This window comes from Pantherophis guttatus, chromosome 1 (assembly GCF_059756535.1).
Source record: "Pantherophis guttatus breed Tessera chromosome 1, ASM5975653v1, whole genome shotgun sequence".
NCBI lineage: Eukaryota > Metazoa > Chordata > Lepidosauria > Squamata > Colubridae > Pantherophis > Pantherophis guttatus.
In genome coordinates, this window is record NC_142063.1 from 258,882,042 (window position 1) to 258,906,681 (window position 24,640).

General features: G+C 38.1%; 2 protein-coding genes across 24 annotated transcripts in view; one reads left to right on the plus strand and one right to left on the minus strand.

Annotated features, from left to right (window-relative positions):
* The window catches only part of LOC117666294 (uncharacterized), a 29,707-nt gene extending 19,087 nt beyond the window's left edge, over positions 1-10,620 (plus strand). For all 3 annotated transcript variants that reach the window (XM_034418874.3, XM_034418876.3, XM_034418875.3), the window contains 4 exons: positions 2,771-2,885; positions 5,746-5,880; positions 6,813-6,938; positions 8,197-10,620. In XM_034418874.3, the coding sequence (XP_034274765.1) occupies positions 2,771-2,885; positions 5,746-5,880; positions 6,813-6,938; positions 8,197-8,318 (498 nt within the window). In that variant the 3' untranslated portion in view covers positions 8,319-10,620. The remainder of the gene's footprint in view (positions 1-2,770; positions 2,886-5,745; positions 5,881-6,812; positions 6,939-8,196) is intronic.
* The window catches only part of MAP7 (microtubule associated protein 7), a 103,561-nt gene continuing 89,468 nt past the window's right edge, over positions 10,548-24,640 (minus strand). For 13 of the 21 annotated variants that reach the window (XM_087882823.1, XM_087882820.1, XM_087882816.1 and 10 more), the window contains 10 exons: positions 24,022-24,275; positions 21,649-21,832; positions 19,123-19,312; positions 17,447-17,542; positions 17,188-17,217; positions 14,716-14,766; positions 14,575-14,617; positions 13,352-13,487; positions 12,274-12,506; positions 10,548-11,377 (listed from right to left, as the gene is read on the minus strand). In XM_087882823.1, the coding sequence (XP_087738949.1) occupies positions 11,367-11,377; positions 12,274-12,506; positions 13,352-13,487; positions 14,575-14,617; positions 14,716-14,766; positions 17,188-17,217; positions 17,447-17,542; positions 19,123-19,312; positions 21,649-21,832; positions 24,022-24,275 (1,228 nt within the window). In that variant the 3' untranslated portion in view covers positions 10,548-11,366. The remainder of the gene's footprint in view (positions 11,378-12,273; positions 12,507-13,351; positions 13,488-14,574; positions 14,618-14,715; positions 14,767-17,187; positions 17,218-17,446; positions 17,543-19,122; positions 19,313-21,648; positions 21,833-24,021; positions 24,276-24,640) is intronic. The other 8 variants (XM_087882825.1, XM_087882826.1, XM_087882824.1 and 5 more) reach the window with 1 other exon arrangement.

Genomic DNA, 24,640 nt, shown 5'->3' on the forward strand with positions numbered 1-24,640 from the left:
AGCCAACTGAGTGATATTGTATGAAAATATTACGTGTTTGCTTAATTCTCAGCAGATATTTCTGATAGCATACATGGAATTGGTATATTTTTATGCATTCACACAGGTTTTTTTTAAAATTGAACATTTTCAAGTTGTTATTTTTAAGACAGTTCTTTTAGAATTTAAAACTAAAAGATACTCATGTTACACTCTAAGGAAACACTATGACCATTTTATACACTGTTCTTCACCCTACACATACACATATGAATACATCTACACCTACACACGCCTACACCCTCTCACACAGAGAGAGAGGCAGAGACGGAGAATAACAAAGACCTTTTTGTTCAAGCATGTTATTATCACAGATTTGTTTTCTAGATAGTACAGACAGCAAGCAGGAAACTAGGAATTTATTTTACCTTCAAAAACTTTGTTGCTCAGTAAAGCAGTAGCACTACAGGTAGTCATCCACTTACGACCACAATTGAGCCCAAAATTTATGTGGACAATTTGTTAAGTGCGTTTTGCCCCATTTTATGACTTTTCATGCCACATTTGTTCAGTGAATCCTTGCAGTTGGATTGCAAGTAACACTGTTGTTAAGTGAATCTGGCTTCCCCATTGATTTTGCTTGTCAGAAGGTTGCCCGGGACACTGCAACCGTCATAAATATGAATCAGTTGTCAAGCATCCGAATGTAAATCACATGACCAAGGGGATGCTGCAACGGTCATAAGTGTTAAAAATGGTCATAAGTCACTTTTTTCAGTGCCGTTGTAACATCAATGGTCACTAAATGAACTGTTGTAAGTCAATGACTACCTGTAGAACTTTAGTTTCACTATCATGAAGTCCTCGCTATCATAAAGTCCTAAAGTTGTTTCCTACAGATATTTCTTAAACTTATTCCTATTAACTTATTTATTGCTATTCAGATTGCCTTTCTCCTTTGTATTCTATTTTGGAATCCTAGCACTTCACATTGTTGCTTCTTTACTCATTGTCTTTGTTGCATGATTCTTTCCTCTGGGCTGCTCATAATTTTTACTGTTTGCCATCTTGTCTTCCTCAGTGCTTCAGCTACCTTTCTTTATTGTTCCATGTTGTTTTCTCTCACATGGACTTCCTTCCTTCCTTCCTTCCTTCCTTCCTTCCTTCCTTCCTTCCTTCCTTCCTTCCTTCCTTCCTTCCAACATAGCTGCAGTTTTCAGGCTAGCTCACATGCTATCTCTAACAGTAGTTGGAAATGCTTCTAGAATAATTGTGAATATACCTGAGAGGAAAGAACTTGACACACACAGGGTCACATTTTCCTATAGACCTGCGTGGTAAGAAAGAGTTTGCATCGTCCAGATGCAATGTGGAATTTGCTTCCACAATGTTGATAGTCATATAATTTATGAGTGCAGTCTAGAGTGTTTACAAAAGGAGCACATAAAGAGGGGAGAGAAGCAGCCATCATAAACACACAAGCCCAGATTTCATATCAAATAAAGTGTCTGGAGTCATTACACAATGCCTAAAAGATTATAGGTTCAATGCTCTAGCTATCTCTGGACATTGCTTTCCAAAGGCATTGTATTGATAAAAGGTTTACCTCTAGTTTCCATATCTGGTCCTCTAACATCCATTTAATAGAATTGATTTATACGAAATATAGTCATTCCCCCCACCCATATATTGGCCCTAGTACCCTTAAGAACATTATGCCACAGCCATCACTTTGAAATGCACCTAGAAAGATACTAGAAATCAATTTAGAATTCAGATTAAAAGGACAATGTTCTTATTTCTTTTTCTTGCTGCTGTAGTTTGAATGAACTAATTACAGTATACTATGAACTGTATTACGGTCACCCTGTATTGATCTCAAATTTGGCTACTGCTATCACTGTGGAATGGATTTCTGTAATGGACTTTATAGCAACCTCTGGAAAATCTATAGCAATGAATTTTGCAGATGCTAACTTTCCTGAGGAGCACATTGTGTAAAGAATTGTTAAAGCTAAACTGGTCTAATCAATTCTGGGAAACAGTTTGAAAATCCTTATGATGCTTTTAATAATTGTTTAGTTTTACAGTGAAAAATGACAGATTATCAGAGTACTAAATAAATTTTGCAATGTAATAGTTCTTATTTAAACAACATATATAGGAGGAAAGAGAGTTTACATTAGCAAACAAATCTGCTTTCTGGAGTTCATGAGTACCAAATCCAAGATGGGCCTAAAAGTATTGGAGATCTCTTCTCGTATTTGGAACTAATAAAAGAATTTGGAGGCAACTTATGGCTTAAGATGAAATTTTTAACTGTTTTTAAATGTTTTAAACGTTTTTAATTGGTAAATGAGTTTTAATTGGGCCAAATTTATATATCTTTTAATTGTTTTTAATATTTGTTCTGCATGTTTTTTTAATCTGGCTGTACACCGCCCTGAGTCCTTAGGGAGAAGGGCGGTATAGAAATCCAATATAAAATAAAATAAATAAAAAATAAAAAATGTTTTAAGAAAGCAAGCAATGCAACCGCAATTGGTTATTGCAGACATAAGGATCTTTTGTATATTATCAATCCCCCATCCTGCATCCTTCTACCCAATTCTAAAATTAAATCCAATGCTGATTGTGGTAAAGGCAAATTTTAGTTTAATTTGATTTTTGAATCAATCTGATATATGCCATAAAACTGCCGTGTTTATTTTTTTTAATTCATGATGCTGATTTTTATAGCTGGAAAGAGGTTTGCCAGACTGAAACAGTACCTTCTCTGTATGATTTACAGAAAATCCTAGAAAGCCCATGCATCGAAGGCCTTCTTCAAGCTATCCACAGTGTCCACATACTAGAAGATTCCCTTTTCTATGTGATATCTTGTCTTGCTGAACTGGTGAAGCATGGTAAGAGGCTTTAATTCTGTTGCATTGATGCGTAAGCCTTTTTCGGGCATTGAACATTGATATTGATGTAAGTTTTGATCTGCATAATACAGATGACGATGGTTTTATTGGAAACCTGTGAGAAGCCAAATACTTGGGGTAGGAATATAAATAAGATAAGACGTAAGATAAGACAACCTTTATTGAATTAAATTAAATTATTATTATTTATTAATTAGCCTATCGGCCATATCAACGTACAAGGTTCAAACACATATTACCAATAAAATCCTATACAAACAATTTAAAGTAAGAGTAGGATAAAATACAATAGTTATAGGTTAATAATTTAATACATAAATATGTAAAATAGAATAAAATGACATAAAATTGTATTTCTGTATTATCCCTGCAATCTACCCCAATCAGGCCCACATATGCCAATCTCAGTTGGACCATTTTAGTCAAAAATTGTGCTGTATTAAATGTCATTTTCAAATTCTGGCCACACATGAGGTATGTTGTTTTAATAAGGGCCTCCCACTGGGCCATATGTTTAATATGTTGATCAAGGTACTTATCTCTCGCCCCCTTATACAAACAGTAATCGAATAATATATGAGTCAGATCTTCTACCTCTTCAGCTCCATAAATACAGGTACTGGTATGTTCATTATAGAATGGAATCTCCCAAATCTAACCATTGTATTAAGTTGTTCAAATCTTGCTCAGGCAAATGTCTCCCTGAGATGTTTTAGCAGTTGTGACTTTAAATAGTTGTCCATTTGGAAGGTGCGTTTTTATGTGCTCAGCCATTTCAGGCTACCAGGCTTACTAAAGTGTGACTATGTCGTTTTGAGCTTCTATAGCCATGATTCTTTGGGCAACTTTTTTTTTGTCCTTCTGTTACACAGGGGGCAGGGAGGCCACAGCTCTTTATATAATTTGTCGATTTAGTAATCCAGAGGTTTGTGATTACAATTTTATCTGCTCCAGTAGATATAACTTAGGGAGACCATCCGTTTCCATTTCATTAATTTTGAGCCAGTAGTTGTAAGCTCTAATTTTAAAAAATACTTGGGGTAGAAATATAAATAAGATAAGATGTAAGATAAGACAACTTTTATTGAATTAAATTAAATTAAATAGAATCATATTTAAATTTAATTTAAATAGGAGAACTAGCTTGGTTAGTGATTAAGGCACCAGGCTAAAACTGGCAGACTGTGAGATCTACTCCCCATCTCGGGCACAAAGCCAACTGGCTGACCTTGACCCAGTCACTCTCTCTCAGCCCTAGGAAGGAGGCAACAGCTAACCACTTCTGAAATCTTGCCATATATTTAGTGTGAGTGGGCAACACTTTGAAGAGAATGTATAAAGGATAGGTAGTCGTTGACTTACAACAGTTCATTTAGTGACCATTCAAAGTTACAGTAGCACTGAAAAAGGTGACTTATGACCATTTTTCAGAGTTATGACCTTTGCAGCATCCCCATGATCATGTGATCAAAAGTCAGATGCTTGGCAACTGGTGGATATTTATGATCATTGCTGTGTCCCAAGGTCATGTAATCTGTGACCTTCTGACAAGCAACGTCAATGGAGAAGCCAGATTCACTTAACAACCAGGTTACTAACTTATCAACTACAGTGATTCACTTAACAATTGAGGCAAGAAAGTGGAGCAAAACTCACTTAACAAATGTCTGACTTGACAGAAATTTTGGGCTGAATTGTGGTTGTGAGTCAAGGACTACCTGTTCTGGAGAAATCATAAAACACTTTGGGACTGGAATTCCCATCACTAAGCAATGCAGCTCTTGAAGCATGACATGGTACAGTATGACCATACCACTTAGCAATGGCAATCCTGGCAATCCACATTGCTGTCATGCAAAGATCACTGGTTGTGAAGTAATCCCAGGTAGCTCACAAGGTGTAATTGCAGAGCGACTTGCAACTTTTCCCTGCTGACTTCCCTATTCACTTTGCTCATGAGCAGCTGGTAGGAAAGGTTGCAAATGATGCTCATGTGACCATCATAAGTGCAAGCCAGGTGTCCAGATTGTGATCACATGACCACAAAGGTGTTGAGATGACTGGAACTTTGGGGACCAGTCACAAATACCACTTATTCAGCGCTGTCATAACATCAAAAATTCATGAATGTGTGGTCATTATTCAAGGACTTTTTGTAAAATCCAGCCATTGGTCAAACCAGTATTATCTAAAGTCAAGTTAGTATCCTTGAACATGAGCTATTCCACCATGGGCAAATTTCATCAAATAATTCCTCTGTCAATTCATAGGAAATATTCTACCGAATTTTGAATTAGTCAGATGCCACCTTGACTACTGGGGTTAGTTCCATATTTTGAGAGAGAGATTATAGAAATTGGAACTGGAACAGGCAGTAAAGTAAGTCTTATGAGGCAACTGGGTGTGGTCCCTTTTGTGAAGAAATGCCGGAGAGAAGTGTGATTGCCCTTCTCAAGTACATGAATGGATGCTGCAGAGGAGTTCAAGACCTATTCTTTATCATTCCAGAGTGTGAGACATGGAATAACGTTGCTAAGTTTCTGTTTCTAAGTACAGTTTCCAAAAAGCTTCCTCTTGATAAGACCAATTGAACAATGATACCAGTTACTGAGGGAGATGGAGAGCACCCTTTGCTAAATGTGTATAAGGAAAGGCTGTGCTTCCTTCTGTTCAGGTTGTTTTAATTTCTCCACCGATTGTGATTTGGGAGGCCTACCAAGTATTTGACTCTGTGGTTCAATATATTTATTTCAAATGTTCTACACAGTCTTTCTCTGTTCTGTTGGGGTCTGTTCATTTGTCTCTTAATTTCTTATTAAATCTTTCCTTCTACTATTAGAAGGAACCACGGCGCATATTGTAGCATTGATGGATGAACCATTGATAAATCATTTGGTGAAATTAGCTAACCAGGTGGAACAAACCGAGCTTTCATTCCAAGCTGCCTTTATGATCAAACGCTTGGTAAGGCATGGTATGTATCAACAGGGAGTCTGATATTTATATTTTCAGCCTAATGAAAATATAAATTCAAATTCAAGTGATGAAATGTGTTGGGTTAAAAAAAAAAAAAAAGAGGACAACAGATTGAGCCTTGAACTGCAAATCCTTTTATTTATATCATTCCCAGAGCATAATGGAATTCTTAAAGACTTATTAAATGAAAGAATTACAGCTAGATGATCATCTATTTTCCTATGATATACTAATAATGTAAATGTAATTGACATCAGGCAGGTATTTTGTGCCTGACCACACTTGGCATCCTTGCCTGGAGCCCTTATTCTTCTAATTTAAATATGAAAATTTGTTTGAGAGAGTGAAACAAATGGTTCCGCAATTAAACATTTTGCACCATCATAATAGAATCTTCCATAAGGAAGCAAATCCTGTTAAATATGCTATCACTGCTCAAATATTAATAGATTTACTGCTGCAGGTTGAAGTGATATTTAATTTGAAAAATCATTGCAGTATGAAGCTTCTTTAAGCCCCCTCTCTTAAAATAATGCATTTATTATTGCACGTACACAAGCACTAATTGTGCCTAGAAGACAGTTACTACACAATTATGCAGTATTATTATCACTTTAATGCTTTAATTTAAAAGTAGATGAAGCTCTTTAGGAGATTTAGCACTTGTATTTTTATTTCACAAAATAAAACTTAAAATGAATTAGGGCTGAAGCTCGGAGTCTTGCTTGCTGTAATGCACAGCTTTATAGTAAACTACATTTATAAATTTTCAATATTAAAATATGCTTAGCTTAACAAATTAGTAACCAGAAAAGCAAGCAATAGCAGCCATCATAAGCAGAAGGACATTGTTGTTTTGATTTAATAGTGCAGCGTAACTAATGAATTCTGTTCTGTATTTTTTTTCTGTTCTTCATATCCATTGCATAGAGGAGATAGTGTCTCTGTTAAAAACTCACATGAACCAGGTTCAGCAATATCTGATGAAGTATCTTATTCACCGGGAGATTCGTTTTCAGCATCTGGGCATAACCACTCTCTGTGCATTACAGAAAGGTATGGACTGCTATGATTTAAAAAAAACCCTATAAATCTTTCAAATAAATAAAATAATGGAACAAATTAAATCCCAGGAGTTTTATGTGTAAACAAACTCCAGCTTTATAAAATTCTGATTAAATGTTAATCTCTCTTCACTGATATTTTCATCAGACTTGTATAGAAGTTCAATTATTTTTAGTAAAGGAGCATCAATGATCTCATGATTCCAGTTTCCTGAATTTTTTCAACTATTTTTATTAGCAGCAGTAAAGAACTCAATATATACCCTTATAGGATATTGGTTGGGGAAGACTCAAGAGAGTGAAACCAACCCAAATAGAATCATCAGAAGTAAAATGTATAAGAGGTCCAGCTAGAAGGTGAACTTCAGAGAGTTATTTTTGACAGAAGGTCCAAAGGGAAGCTTGGGTCATTATAAGAGGAGCAGGGGTGGGCCCCTGGGGGTTCGGCAGGGTTCAGGCTATCCTCTAGCCAAGGATCACCAGGATTCAGCGAACCCCCAAATGCCACCCCTGGCTGGCCATGTCCACCCTGCCCCTCCCCTCCCAGGAGTCTCCACACGGCCTGTTCATCATTCCAGGTAAGTGCAGGGCAAACGCAGAGAGTCTGGGAGGGAAAAAAACAGGCCTGTTTCCGGCCTCCAGAGGGCCTCCAGATCTTGGGGGAAGCTGTTTTCGCTCTCCTGGAGGCTCGAGGAAAGCCTCTGGAGCCTGGGGAGGGTGAAAAATATCTGTCCATCCCCCGCTTATGGTGCAGGCAGCCAACTAGGCCACGCCCACCATGGCCACACCCATTCAGCAACAGGGCAGCAAACCTGTTGCTAAAGGATCTGAAGCCCACCCCTGAAGAGGAATAGAACCCCTGTGATTAAACAGCTGAAAGTAGAAGGCTGACTGATGGACATAAGACACATGATAATGCCTGAAAGTTTGTCATATTTCTGACACAAAAAGGTGGAAACAGGTTCTCTTGAGGCTTGTTGAACAGATATATGATGTATAAGAAACAGGAATATGCATGAATTTCTTAACAGGATCTTGAAAAATCATAACATCAAAGCAGGTTTTAAACATAAATAATTTAAAGTTAGCCTATATTTCATGGTGTTACTAGATTTTTATAGATCGAATGTAAATCCTTAGACAATACCATCAATCCAATGTGGAATAAATTTATAGACAAGTATAAAAGTATCTTCCCATATGAAAAGTTCTGCAGTCTAATATCTGAATACCTTTTGTCTTATATGAAGATCCAGACTTTTCGGCAGCATTCAGTAACAGTGAACTGAAGAAGCACCTTGATGAAATCTGTCAACAAACTGAAATTATGCAAGAGTTTCTCAGTGTTGCTATTAGACATATGGAGGCATGAGAGACACTTCCAGTCTGCACATCATTAGTTAGAATAGAGATTATTAGCCTCTGAATAGGCACCTGAGCTAAGATATTGGCATCTCAGGTTTAACAAAGCAGCCTTGGGAAAATCCACAACAGCTACATACATAAATTATGATGTCTGTTATTTGGGTAGAAATGAAAGAGACATCCCCCCCCACACACATAAGGCATCTAAACAGAATCCATTGAAAATAATTGGGTTTGTGATTGTATCAAAAATATGTCACTGTTGTCTTATCTATGCATTCATGGACCAGTTTTATAGCAATACCACTTAGACTTATATACCGCTTCATAGTGCTTTTACAGCCCTCTCTAAGCGGTTTACAGAGTCAGCATATTGCCCCCAACAATCTGGATCCTCATTTTACCCACCTTGGAAGGATGGAAGGCTGAGTCAACCTTGAGCCTGGTGAGATCTGAACTGCCAAACTGCTGATAGCCCGTGATCAGTCGAAGTAGCCTTCAGTACTATACTCTAACCAATGCACCACCGCGGCTCTTATAGTTCTAAAGACAGATGGACCAATCTAAACATAGTTCTGTCATACATATGTTGCAATTTAACACCATCTTTGCTCATTTGTAATCTGCAGATCTCTGCTGATGCAGATAATCTTGCCCTGGAATACACTTTGGCAATATTCTTATTTTAATAAACTGAAATTGGATTATTTTTAAGAGCTTTGAAATGGGGTGGGGGGTGGGGATCTCCGCTAGCAAACAATTATGTATATGCAGCTTTCCAAGATAAATTTGTGAATCTTTTATTAAAATGGGCATTTTTAGAAAAATGTATTTATGTAAAATGGTTGTATTGTTGTGACTGCTTTAAAATGCTGTATATTTGTATATAGGCCATGACAGTAATCACGTCCTTGGCTCATTAATGGATACGACTTCAAGGAAGGGAGCTAGAGCATTCCCATCATATTAGAACATGTGGAACAGGCAGAAATAATGGGAGACAGGTGGTTCCGTAAATGACAGTTGCTGGATCCAAAGGTTTCTATGTATGTGCATATTTGTGTTAAAACGCTCTGTAAGTAGAAAGATCTCCTGGATGACATGGGATATTCACCAAAGAGGACATACTGTACCTAGTTGCACAAAGAAACCTATTCAGAACCTGTTTCTATACATACGTGACGTGCATATGCTCAAGAGCTCTTAGTTTAATTCAGCTCTTACATCTGAAATAAATTGATTATTGTATCCTATTGAAAAAAAATCTGTATATTTCCCTTACATAGAAGATTACTGCTTTCTTTGTGCTACTAAAATCAAATGTCTGGAAGCTATGTCCAAAGTTTGCAGCTAATCTAGTTTTGAGTAATTCTGCAGTTGTCTGTAAACATAGTAAAAAAATGAAAGCATGCACGTAAGCGTGATCTCCAATAACTTATTGTGCTTTTGTTTTTGGGCCTTTGCGTATTGAAGATTGCGCTGCAGGACACACAGTGGCAGCGAAATACATTTTTCACAAGAAACAAAACATATTTTCTTCCTGCCAGTTTATAGCTGGAAATGCCCACATGTGTTTCATCTCTTATATTGGATTTTTAAATTGTTAGAATCTTGTTTATAGGAAGCAACATAAAGTGTTATAAATAATATTTTAGAAGATAAGAATGTCGCAGGACACAGAAGAATAAGAACTGCCTCCAGAGATGGAAATGGTCATCTGAGCCATATTCAGCATTTCTTCTAAGAATCGGCTGTGTTCCTCAAGGATTGTTGAATCTGTTCCTCCCATTAGACTGCAGGAAGACCAACTCTTAGCTCCCTCATTAGACAATGCCTGAACTTCTCAAATAACTGAATATCATCTATTTCATGTAATCACCATTCTGCAACACTATGATATCAAACAGACCAGGTCTTAGTGTCTTAGAATGAAAGATGGAATATCCCAAGTATCGGGAGGCTTCTGAACCCAACACCATTCTTGCTGGGATTCAGCCAAAACTCTTCCTTCCTATCCAACTCTAATGGCTTACAGACATCTGGACAGGATCTTCAGTAACATTTCCTGTTCAGCCTATACGATATGGAGAGCATTATGTGTACATTAGCTGCATCTTCATTTTTCCAAGTCAGGAAAAAGCTCATTGAATTCAAAGAATGACATTAAGCCAGAAAGCTTTGTTTTATTTGCTGAACTGTCTGCTAACTAGATAAATTAAGAAAAGCCAAACTTGCATTGTTAATTATAGCCACGTTTTTTATTGTTTATTTTGTACTCAACAAAATTAATAAATACATTATCTAAGATACAATAGGCTTTTTTTTTTCATTTCACCTATGAAAAAATAATGCTTTCAATTTTTTTTTCACATTTTAAAACCTGTCATGTTATTTTATTTGTAAAAGAAAATGTGAGAAGAGCATAGTGATGGCTAAATATACAGAATGTCCATTTAGGAATTACATTTACAAGAACCTGATACAGAAGCCTATATTTTGCCCCCATAATTAATAGTTCTCTGCAATAATATTTAAACCAACAGGTTTAAACAAAAAAAAAAAAAAACCACCCCTAAAGCCCCTCCCTGTAGAGCAGTGAGGTGTTTACTTTTCAAGTATTGAATCAGTAAAATGTAAGATTTTTTGCTGATTTTACAGTGTGCCTTTTAAAACTACCCATCCTTAAAACAAGACAAAACCAATAGGTTCATTATCCCAATCATCCTGTTATTGTTAATCTAGTTACCCTTTTCTTCAAGAATTGCTGAAAATATCAATTATGCTATATGAAGCAGTTTTTGAAACAGAAGACACAATTCTCCCCTAGTAGTGAGTTCTAGTGATAGTAAGGCAATCCAAATCTATTTCCAATATATTCTTCTGCTGGTTTTACTACTTGTTTTCTTTAAAAAAAAAAAAAAAAAGAAAGCATCCAAGAAATCTTTAGAAAATTCAAGAGTGACAAAAAATATAACACTCCTTCATAGCATGGAAGGAATCCCATTGGCTTCAGAAGGCCTTTTCTTCGCCTTTGATAATAATTCATGAGGAGATCTCAGACAACTTCTACAAAGGAAAGCCAATAAAGAAAACATTAGCAACGATTCCTATACAAAAGTACAAACAGTCCTGTCAAAGATGATGATCATGGTGATGGGAGATGACTTGGATCTTATTAGTTCCAATGACTGGAATTGCATGTAAAAAATTCTCATGAGTGGAACAGGATAAATAATATCTGCCAATTCCCTGTTCCCTCTGAAGCTCTCCTATATGTTCCGAACACCTGTTGAAAGGGTTGAAGCAGTAACTAAAATAGTGTGGGAGGTGGTGCTAGGCCTGCAGGGAGAAGGGGAAATTGGCAAAAAAAATCACACCCATCACTCAGTCTATTCTTCTGCTGGTGATGCCACCATTGGATCAGAGTGGCTTCCTTTCGTGGGACAATAATTCAGGATCCATGCACCAATTATTAAGTGCAGGAATAGTTCCATTCTATGCTAATACCACATAAACTGAACAAAGTTCCTGTTACAAGGAGTTATGAACCAGAATAGAAAATTTTCACTGAAATACTTTATAATGAAGGAAATGCTGCACATGTTGAAATAGCTATTTTAAAATATCTGTTACAGAAGCTTTTTCCTACTTTTATTAAAAGTCTACTTATCCCTTAATAAACTTGCTTTTGTATCAGAAATAAATTTTATAACTGAAACCATTTTTTAAATAAATAGTTTGAAATTCAGATCTGTGCCCTCTCCTACGAGCCTAGTGCAATTCATAATCAAGCTTCTATCTCTCTGTGTCCTATTCCAGATGCAGGTTGCTCTAAGAACCAGGATTAATATGTTTATTGCAGATTTTATAACCCTTTATTCTTTGCTCTTAATATACTCAAATGAGGCATGTGCTAGATTCATTCCAGGGCATGCAAGTTAGAAGGATTAAAGCAAACCTACCTGCTCTCTGAGGCGTTTGAACATTGTCTACCTGAGGCAATGACCCTCGTGCCCCATTCTCTTCAAAGGCCAAGATGGGAGTCAAAGGAATATCAGAGCTATCTTCCTCTTCAGGACTCATGGCATCCAATCTGGGAGGTTTTATTCCCATGGGTAAACTGATGAGCTCTTCAAAGTTTTCATCCTGTGTAGATACTCCATTTTCATTTGAATATTTTCGTGGGTTGAGATTACTGAAATACATCGATAGGTAACATAATTTACTGATAACAAACCAGAAATATATGACTATTTTCATTCAATACTTTTTAAATTATATCTGTATTTATTGTAGGTTTAGTTTCCTCTACCAGAAACATTTTAGGCCATGATGCAGGCAAATTTAAGAAATGTTTTGGAAACAAAATCTGTTTTCAACTTCATCTTGCATTCTAATGGTGACAATACCACTACCCATATGAATGAATACTAACAGGAGGTGTTCTTAATTCAATCGACATACCAACCAAACCTTGGCAAGTGGTAGATTTTTCTTCACACATAAAACGTGATTTCACATTCATAAATAACATAAGAAAATTGTTCGTATTATGTTCGTATTATCAAACAAATACAAATGGTATTATTTAGTCAATATACAAATTATACTTGAATTAGCATACTAAATGCCAAGAAAAAATGTACAATAATAGTAAAAAAATGCAAAAATAGAAAACGTATAGAGTAAGTTATACTGTAGGTTGAAGTTGGTGCCTTCTTCCACATCTTTACTTTTCCTTCTGCAAAATTTCCTGATATGCTGCATAATAAAACTGTGACAGAATTTTTATTTATTTATTTGATTTATTAAGGACCCAGGTTAGAAACCAGGAGATGGGTTCTATCTAGATAGATAGATTTAGTCCTACCTTAGGCACAAAGCCAGCTGGGTCACCTTGGGCCAGTCACTTTCTCTCAACCCTAGGCAAACTACTTCTGAAAATCCTGGCCAAGAAAACCATAGGGAATATTCCAGGCAGGTTCTGAGAACTGGACACAATTGAACAGAAGGAGCGGGGGGAAGGATCACATTTCTTACCTGTCTAAGTTTACTCTGGGCTGGTGAGAAATGAGCACAGGTGTGTGAAGTACCATTTCCCCATTGCGTGGAGTTTCTGCCATACACTGAACCTGAGAACCCATTACAGGGCTTAACGGAGGTGTAGGGCCGCTCACTGGTAGAAGGAAAACAAAATGGTCTGTAAAACCGTATTTATTTAATGTAGGAGAATGGAGAACATAAGATTGCATAGAGAAATGTAGCTTCTCAAAATTCTGTTCCAGTGGTGGGTTGCTCCTGGTTCTGTCTGGTTCTTGAGAACCGGTAGTAAAAATGGCGGGAGGCTCCGCCCACCCACCCTGACGTCACATTTGGTGATCTGCACGCACTCCCATTGCGAACCGATAGTAAAGGTAAGTAGAACCCACCCCTACTCTGTTCCCCTCTATGTCTATGTAGGGGTGGGGGTATAGCAATAAATGGTCATCAAAAGTTTAAAGCATCCTTTCCATTCTGAAAAGTGGTTTTTTGGAAAGTAGTTGCATGCAATCCTAAATACAATATTCAATACTGTTGGGGAAAAATAGGATGGGATCCTGGGCAGCTACTGCTTTCCAATAGAGGTAATAGTGAACCAGCTAGATTAATTGATTGATCCATTGTAAAACAACTTCCTCTGCCTATTTCTTAATACAGAATGATGCTAAGGCAAGAGCCAAGAGAAATTTCAGGGATCTGATTCTATCTGAATACTGAAAAAATAATTCCTTTTTAGTACTAATGAAAAATGCAATATCCAACTAATAACAGGGTTCATTTTATAATAGCCTTGTATAAAACACTTCCTTTAATACCTTGTTTGCTCAGAAATCATGCCAGGTAAATAGTGAGCTGACATTTCAATTGTTTAATAAAAAGGAACTAAGGATTTTATTTCAGTAGCTCAATTGTAAACAAAACTGTAATCTAGATCAGAAAATGATATAACTTAGTATTTTGTCGGTAATGATTAAAATTAATGATCTAGAACTTGATTTATGTATCACCGAAAAATTAATCACAGTGCTAATATGTTTCATTTTGTACATAATTATACTCACAATGGAATAATATGCCATTACAAGTATTCAAATGTCAAATCACCTACTTTTCATTAAATACAACCAGGTTACTAATGTTTAAATGATTTATTACTTAATTCTTTCTTATTCATGCTCTGAGTAAGTTTCAGTGTTAAGCTAAGTATACATCAAAAATAATACCTATTTCTTTTGCTATCACTCCATTCTGCTGCTCATCTGATTTCTGCAAAATAAAAAAGAGTTTATGTAAACATCTATTGTAGAAGATAAATAAATATATAGAAAATATACTTCTGAAAAAGGAAAAAGTTCCATACATACTCTTTCCACAGGTTCTGATCGCCTAGTTCTTTTCATAATTTCCTCAAGACGCTACATAATAAAGAAAAAGAATATTAATAATGAACATCTTCCAGATTTATCCATAGTTTATAATATTTATTAATTTATTTTACATTTTTATGGGCCACCTTAATCAAAAAGCTCTGGGTAGGTTATATTATGCTAATGATATGAAAAATAATAATCCCCCAAATGGATGCTGATAACTATTAGTTAATTAAACTTGGGAAAATAAAACTTTCAATTATCTTCTAGATCAGGGCTGTCAAACTCCTGGCCCATAGGCCAGATGCGTCACGTGTTGGCCATGCCCCCGCCCAGTTTTACAAAAGGGGAAAAAGTCGCAATAGGTCATGTGAGACCGCCATGATGACGTGAGTTTGACACCCCTGTTCTAGATGCCCTGAATGAGGAAGTTTTATAAACATTTGGTGCTAAAGAGTTACAATGTTTAGGAGCTGCTACAAAGAAGGACTGCCATCTTCTCCATGTTCCCTTAACTTCAGATAGTGAGGTGACTTTTTTTTATTATTAAATTTTTATACCGCCCTTCTCCTGCTGGACTCAGGGCAGTGCACAGCCAAGAATAAAAAACATCCCAATACAAAATTTAAAATTTTAACAGAATTAAACAAATTTTGGCCCAAAATTTAAAACCTCCTGACTAAAATCCATTACAATTAAAAATATCTAAGGGGGGGGGTTACGCCAGCCCAGCTTGATGAAATAGAAAAGTTTTGAGGGCACGGTGAAAAGCACAGAGATCTGGTATCCTACGTATCTCTGGGGGCAGGTCGTTCCAGAGGGCAGGTGCTGCCACAGAGAAGGCCCTCCCCCCTGGGGGTCGCCAGCCGACATTGCCTTTCTGATGGCACCCTGAGGAGTCCCTCTCTGTGGGAGCGAACTGGCCAGTGGGAGGCTATCGGCGGCAGAAGGCGGTCCTGTAAGTACCCAGGCTCAATGCCATGGAGCGCTTTAAAGGTGGTAACCAACACCTTGAAGTGCACCCGGAAGACCACCGGAAGCCAATGCAGCTCACGCAGGAGGGGTGTCACATGGGAGCCCCCCGTCGCTCCCATAATCCCCCGCGTGGCCGCATTCTGCACCAGTTGGAGCCTCCGGGTGCTCCTCCAGGGTACCTCCATGTAGAGACCATTGCAGTAGTCCAGGCGGGAAGTGATGAGTGCCTGAGTGACTGTGTGTAAGGAGTCCCAATCCAGAAAGGGACGCAACTGGCGAATCAGGCGAACCTGATAAAAAGCCCCCCTGGCCACGGCAGTCATATGCTCTTCTAAAGACAGCCATGCATCCAGGAGGATGCCCAAGTTGCGAGCCCTCTCCGTGGGGGCCAGTAACTCGCCCCCAATAGCCAGCGATGGCACCAGCTGGCTATATCGGGACGCCGGAAGCCACAGCCACTCGATCTTGGAAGGGTTGAGTCGAAGCCTGTTTCTCCTCATCCAAACCCGCACGGCCTCTAGGCACCGGGACATCACTTTAAGGGCATCGTTGGGATGGCCTGGGGTGGAGATGTACAGCTGAGTATCGTCAGCATACTGATGGAACTCCACCCCAAAACCACAGATGATCTCGCTCAGCGGCTTCACATAAATGTTAACAGGGACTTTATAATATGTTTTCACTGGAGAACAGATTTGGATATATTAATTATGAGCACACTACGTGCAATAACCAAATTCTTCTCCAGTATATGCTAATTACTTCACTACTGCCATCTCTTCCTCCACCAACTTGGAAAAGGTGGTGACCTGCAACAAATGTTTACAAAATGAGCCACTCATCCTCCTTGGAAATCAGCTGGAGGAGGAAGCATCAACAATAGCAGCATAGAGCCATGGTGGCGCAGTGGTTAGAGTGCAGTATTGCAGGCTACTTCTGCTGCCTGGGTACCTGCAATTTGGCAGTTCAAATCTCACCAGGCTCAAGATTGACTCAGCCTTCCATCCTTCCGAGGTCGGTAAAATGAGGACCCAGATTGTTGGGGGCAATATGCTGACTCTGTAAACTGCTTAGAGAGGACTGTAAAGCGGTATATAAGTCTAAGTCATAGGTGCTATAGGTGATCAGTGAGCAATTGAGCAAACATCCTCTTTGTAAGCTTCCTGCAACCCCCTGCCTTTTTCATAAATCAAATCAACTTACACTTGTTCCCTCCCTCCTCCAATCCATTATTGTCTCCATGCATTAGACAAATGCATGGGTGGGTAAACTTCTCCACTTTAAGTAAACACTTTTTATTTCCAAACATGTGAGACTGGAGCCAAAAGAGAAGTGGCAATGAAAGTTTGCCTGTGATGTATACCAACCTACTAATAACTCAAAGCTTATCCATCACATCACGAACCCCTTTGGGGGTGTTCTTTATAAGCTTGTGATCATACATGAAGGCAAGAGGCTACCTGATTCATGTAGATTCCTGTAGGTTCTTACCATGATTTGGAAGTTTGGCTGCAATGGGTTCTAAATCAGAAAAGATGCTTTGTTGAGCAGGTATGTGCAAAAATCCAAAGGTGGCATTATAAGCAGCAAATGTAACTGTGATTTCAACTGTATGGAAGATAATGCTTCCAGAAGGTTTTTAAATCTATTTTAGTCCTTAAATTAAGTCCCCAAAAGTGAATTCATTGGGTGGGTCACTTGCCACATGAAAATACACATGTGGTTGTCTGCAAGAACTGATTTCTATTACCTTCTTTCTTTCTAAGCGCTCTTGTTCTTCTTTCTGGAAATGTTTTTCACGCTCCAGTCGAATCTGGTCTTCTCGTAACCGAGTTTCCTCTTCCTTCTAAATTATGGCACACAAAAAGAAAATATGGACATCGATTATATTATGGCAATCAATATATATTTATCTAGTTATTTTCACTTTTGCTTTCAATTGCTGTAATCCCAAAAGAACAGGGTAAGAGGCTGCATAGTCCCAACATAGTCGCAAAAGGTATCTTTTGTATCCAAAGAGCAGCTTCTTTTAAAATTGCAAATGAATGTACAATTTAATTACTTCTCTGTAGTGCAAACACATTTTGAAAAGGTGATGAGATTCTAAATTAAATACTGCGTACTTATGTACCTTCACTCCATAAAATTAGAATACCAGTGTTTCTTGATTACTTCAACAATCATTAGCCTTTCTGATTGTACATAATCTGTTACTGTTCGTGATTTTATGCATGGTGAAAATTAAGGGCTCCCTTTTCTATTTTGCATGATATATTAGGGAAGTATGTGTCGTATGTTTAAGGCCCAAGTCACAAATATTAATGGCATTTTTGTATCTAATCTTCAGGATACATTCAAATGCAAAGTAATAGCAGCAGCTGGCATGGTTCATAATTAACAAGATCAGAAGAGGCATGAAGAGGAAAATTAATGCTTTGCAATCCTGGTAAAAATTCCTCTTCTAAAAATTTTTTTTTTCAGGGAGGGAATTTCATTTGCATTGAAAAACAGCATGGAAATTAGATCAAAAAGTGCATTCAACTTCAGAAAGACTAGGTCCTAAATATACAGACAGAAGGAAGGAAATACTGTATAACCTTTTATAGCTGGGAGTCTTTCCAGAGAATACCAATATTCCAGAACCCACAGTCATACATATTTTGTATACAAATGCATATTGCTTGTAAAGACAGAAAAATGTGTTTTGGAGCATCAGTGGAGGAGTGGCTTGCATAGATCCTGTTACTATTCCTTAAAGTAGCTGATCTATTTCTGTGATATTTTGAGGAATGATGCCTACGAGGGGTGTGGGGCAGACAAGAGACAGCACAGCCCGGAGCTGGATAGAAGACAGAGAAAGAGAGTTAGATTAGCCACTCCCTAAAATCTTCCAGGATATGTCTGTTAGGATGAGAATAAAGGTTTAGTCTGACGAGATTCTTTCTATTTTGTGTCAGGAAATAAAGACTCTGACTGTATTGTTTTACATTGTTCTTGGGCTAAGCCTGACAACTGCCCTTCTAAAAGGTCACACAATCCCAGGAAAAAACAGAATTGGTTAAGGAGTTTCAAATGCTTTTACACTGACAGAGGGACCAGCTGTATTAGAATAAGCAGAACAGCAGCATTGAATTCCATGGAAAACTTTTTTTTTTTGTAAGGATGCTTTTGGTCCAGCATTATCAAGATGGTACTTGCAAGAATGTAACATTCTGCAGCTTTCTCCATCTATGGGACATCAACACATATATGGGATGGAAGGGACTTCAACCATGGAGTCGTGGTTTCCATCTAAACTTTTTTAACTCCTTCCCTGTCCAGAGATGCCACTGTTTGCATCTCCTTGCTTTCCTTCATGCAGTTCCACAGAACAATGAGCCATTTGGACAACATACAATCTGCAAAGCCCACTGGTGTTTACACTACCTGCTTCTGAAGGAGTTCCATTTCCCTCCTTTCTTTCTCCTCCTTTTCTTCAGCCAAGCGGCGTAGCTCTTCCTCCTCCTGCTCCTGTTCTGCTTCTTTTTGCTTCCTTTCTGCCTCCTGCTTCTGAGCTTCCTCCTCTCGACGCTCTCTTTCCTCAGCAATCTTCTGCGCCAAGGCCTCCTTCTTTTGTCTAATGGAAACAATGCTGTGTGTTAGACAAACGCATGGATGGGTAAAACTAGCACAAAAAAAAATTAAATAAACACCTGTTTTAGCATGTCAGACTGCCTCCAAATATTAATAAATGACGTAGAATGGAATGGAAAAAGGAGGAAATGCTTTTTCTTCTCACTTTATCTGAGGTAAATTGAAGATTATTCTTGGATTAATTGGGAAATTTCTTTAAATAAAATCATGAAAAATTTGAAATCTTGCTTGGTGCCAGAAACCAAATTACAGTATTCCTGTCAAAGCAGGGGTGAAATGCTACTGGTTCGGGCAAACCGGTAGTAAAAAAAATGCTACCGGTTCGTCTGAACTGGTATTTCCAACGATCAGCCGTGCCACACAATTTTTATTCACTAGAAAGCAGGAAATCCTGCTTTCTAGTGAATCTTAATTGCATGGCACAGCTGTCCCCCCCTCACTGTTCTACTTACCTTCTTAAGCCTCCTTTTTCCGCATGAAGCACGTGTTTGGTCTGCACTACGCATGTGCGTGCAGTGTGCATTTGGCACACACTATGCATGCACGCATACCGTGTATGCGTGGGCAGCAAACCAGTGGCAAACCGGAGGCTTTCACCACTGTGTGGAAGGATATCTAAGATTGTGTTGAGCAACTCTAACAAGATCCTCTGTAGCATAGGGATTAAGGGATTGGGCTATGAGCAGGAAGAGCCATATTCTAGCCTTCCTTCAGCGATAGAAGCTCATTGGCTTACTTGCAGCCAGTCACTCTCTTAGCTCAACTTTCCTTACAAGGTTGCTGAGGTGAGAAAAAAAACAATAGAAGAAAAACTACTTAAGTATTCCACCTTAAGCTCTTGAATGAAAGGTGGGATATAAATCAGCTAAAGAAGTGGATTCTGAATTACTGGTTTTACTTTTCTCTCTCTCTCTAGACAGAAAGATGCCATTTACGTAGAGAATAGGAGTAAGCGTGTTCATATTCCTAACATCACTATATAATTTCAGAATGAAGGTGGCACAACCTTCGAGATACTGCTGGAAGGGTTTATGAGAATGCAAAATCCAGGCATTTGTTGAAGTCAGAACAACCTAAGAGGCACTAGAGTGGCTTTTTTTCTATCATGATGACCCTCCAGCATTTTGAAATACAATTTCTGTCTCCCAAGTCAACATGGCCAATGGCTGAAATGATGGGAGTTTACCTCAATACAACTGGATAATAACAGGTTGAGAAATGATGCTGTCCTTTTGAACATCTGGATCATACTGTTCATTTACTTATTTTTTTTATCCACCTTTATTACTTTATAAGTAATTTAAGGTGGCATATATACCTAATACTCATTTCTCTATTTCCCCAACAAGTTCTCTGTGAGGTGGGTTGGGCTGGTCCAAAATTACCAGCTGGCTGTCATGTCTAAGGTAGGATTAGAACTCATAGTCTCCTGGTTTCTAGGCCAACACCTTAATCTCAGGAGCCTGAGCAGGAGTGGCAGAGGAGGCTAATGCCTCCTACTAAGGCAGCATTTAACATCCAGCTGCCTGCAATTACTGCGAGTTCAATTCTCACCAGGCTCAAGGTCGACTCAGCCTTCCATCCTTTCTAAAGTGAGTAAAAAAGTGAGGACCCGGTTTGTGGGGGCAATAAGCTGACTTTGTATAAAATATACAAAAGCATGAAGGCTATTGTTTAACGCATTGTAAGCCGCCCTGAGTCTCCGGAGAAGGGCGGCATATAAAAATAAATTTAAAAAAAAAATCACCACATACTCACCTGCTCTCAAGTTAATCAGTATCATCTATACTAATTATCACATTAAATCTATAGAATCTAGATTGCATAAAATCTATACAATCAGCACAATCTGTACAAATTATCACATTATACTAAATAGTATAATCTCTATTTTTAAAGGGCAGAAGGAATGGCTTAGAAAGACAGGAGGAAGAGCCACTAGCAAGGCAATGGTCAAATAATTTTTCAAAGAAAATAATTTGAGAAAACATCTTGGACAAGTTCCTCCCTAATTCACATGAAGATAATGGGAGGAAGGGGGAAGCACATTCAGACTTGCAAGGATCTGTTACTATAGCAGTTACAGCTATAAAAACAGTCCTGCCTATATGGCCTTGGTTACTTGGTCTGGTCTATGTTGTTGGGCAGACACCATTCCAGACAGAGATATCTTTTATCAGCCTGCTTCTGCTAAATCATGGAGATGAATAGAATATAAGCTTTATACAAATGCTTTGTTTTGTAATCTTGGCCTGTGGTGTGTTCAAAGAAGATATGCAAAAGTGCATTTTCTCCATTAGGCAACTGTGAGTTGATCACCTTTCAATCTCTTCCTGCTCCTTTCTTTGCTGCTCGTCCCGTTCTCGTTGCTCCCGGGCGAGTCGCCTTTTTTCACTAAGCACCCGGGTTGCTTCTTCTGGATTTGTTGTCCCTGCTGAAGATTTGCTACAGATGGGAGATGGTGAAGCTGCTGAAGGAACAGAGGGCAGAACTGGAACAGGACCTAGAAGAAGAGTCAGGTTTATACCATCAGAGTTGGGATCTTTTAGGAAAAGCCATGTACAGTATACAACATCTGCAAAAGGAAAATTATAAAATATTAAAATACCATTTACTAGTTGAGGTTGAGAAGTGTGTGGGTTCGGAGCAAACAAATGTAAAAGACCTGGGCCAAAAATTATAACTGATGAAATTAATATTAATATAACAACAACAACAACAATAATAACAACAGCAAAACCCAAAACAAAATATAATAAATAAAGATGCAAGCAAGGTAGAACAGATGAAAGAAGCTGAAGAATAAGAAGACCAAAGAATACCTAATAAGAAATATCACTTAGAAACAAGGAAGATCAAGGAAGCACTGGAAATAATAAAGCAGCAAATAACAGCAATGGTCGAGAAGATTAGCAGATACGAAGCTCGAACTGCAAATTATAGGCAGAACCTCCAATTTCAATCCAATCAGAAACGTTTCTATCAATCCATCAATGGAGAAACTGCAGTGAATCAGTCAATACCTGACAAGGGAGAAACAGTGCAGTTCTGGGCGCAGATATGGAATAACCCAAAGAAATACAACAAGGATGCAGCTTGGTTAAAAGAGGTGGATAAGAATAAAAAAGAAGTTGAAATGAAAGAACTAGTAATAATGGCAGAAATGGTAAGAGAAAAGAGCAAGAAGATCAAGAATTGGTCAGCACCAGGTGAAGATGAACTGCATGGTTTTTGGTTGAAACATCTAACTGGTTTATTCCCACTCATTGCCAAGCAGTTTAACAACATACTACATCCACAGTGCATCCACTGGGAGAGGCAGTCCCTTAAATAACCTGACCCTGTGCCATTCAGGACTGTAAAATGATAAACAACACCTTGAATTGCACCGAAAAAGAAGCCAACACAGCAGCACTATAATATGGGAAACCACCAGGTGCTCAGAATTATGCATATTACTGCATTCTGGACCAGTTGCAACTTCTGAGCGGACTTCAAGGGAAGACCAACGTACAGCACATTGCTGTAAAAGGAAGTGGCCAATGCATGCATGATTGTGAACAAGGATAAGAACAGGTACAACTGGTGTGCGCAAGATGAATCTGTACAAAGGCACCCTAGCCATAGCTTCTTTAAAAGGAACAATGAGTCTAGGAAGAGTCCTGAATTCCATACAAGCTCTGATCAGGGGAGTGCTACCTCACTGAGCAAAGACAACACAATGCCAAGCCCTGAGGACCTGTGCATGGGCAAAACACAAAGCCACTCTGTCTTGCTAGGGTTGAGTCAGTGTTGGTTCCTGCCCAGGCACTGGGTCAGCTGCTAGCTGGCCAATGGTAGGAATATATACCTGAGTATCAGCAGCACAGATATTGCATTCTGTGCTTTTGAATGACCTCACCCAGTGGTTTCATGTACTTATTACGGAAGAGCAGCAAGAGACCTGCGCCTAAAGGTATCCCACACTTCAGGGGCCTAGGGTCTGATCTTTTTATCCACACTAACACTAATTGTTGAAACTCAATTAATGTAATTACTTCCTATGATTTAATAATCCCATGTACTCAAATTACAATTTCTCCATAATTTTGGGAGACTTTTGGAAGGCTACACCCAAAACTTTAGTGAGACCACAGGTAACTTTGGTGATAGACAGGTTGTGCACTCCTGTGGGCCATGACTTAGTGAGGAGGATGTAGCTCTATTAAGTCAGAATTGCCATTAACAAGAGAGAGACACTCATGAATTATTGCCCAAGGAGATCTTAACATCTGAAATAATCACTAGTTAGAACATGTAGTGTATGTGAATATTATGACAAGTATTTCAATTTAGTCATTTAAACGGTATTCCACTTTGATTTAAAAAGAAAAGAAAAGAAAAGAAAAGAAAAGAAAAGAAAAGAAAAGAAAAGAAAAGAAAAGGCCTATAGACAATTTTTAAACAAATAGTCCAAGTGATTTCACACAGACATATAGGTCCATTCTAGTCTGTGATCCTGGTAGTTTCTCTGCTCTCCCATTTAACTAGTAACCAACTCTGCTTAGCTTCCCAACCTAAACCCTTGGAAATAAGCCTGTTACAATTATCCACACTGATTCAAAACAATATCTGAAAGCTACATAAGGAAAAGGGAGCAAAGCACTTAATTGGGTAAGGAACATTTTGGAAGGCTGATAACCTGATCCTTACTTTGAGTAAACTCTGGTTTACAGGACTCTTCAATTGTAGCTACTCTGGGATTTGAAGCTGTTTTTTTAGGGTCTGACTTTTGTTCCAGTATCTTCTCAGATTCCTTCAACGTCCCCTTTTTCCCATGTTTTGTTGGACGAATGTTGCCAGGGGAAGGAGGGCGAGCTTGAATGGAAGGTGTTTTGGAAGATCCAGATAGCAAAATGATCTTTCTGGGTGTTCCTGGCAGGGCAGGCATTGATCTGGAGGCATGCCTATTTGAATCGCAGAGAGACAGTAATCAGAACTTAGATTTAGACTCTGAATAACTTTATTGTCATTTTAAATGTACACTAATCAGCATACATTAAAATGAAATTTCATTGTATACAGCTCTCAAAAGGTCACCACTTCCAATATATACTACATAAACATGTCAAAAATATAAACAAACAAACAAACAAACAAAGAATAAAAATTATGCATATACCTACATACCCACATATATTACATGACACAGAGAAACAACACAGTCTAGTTCGGATGTATATATGTACATTTACATTATTTATATTATATTGTTGAGTTATGGTTACTCCATTTTATTGCTTTTAAACATTTTCCCATCTCTATCCATTCT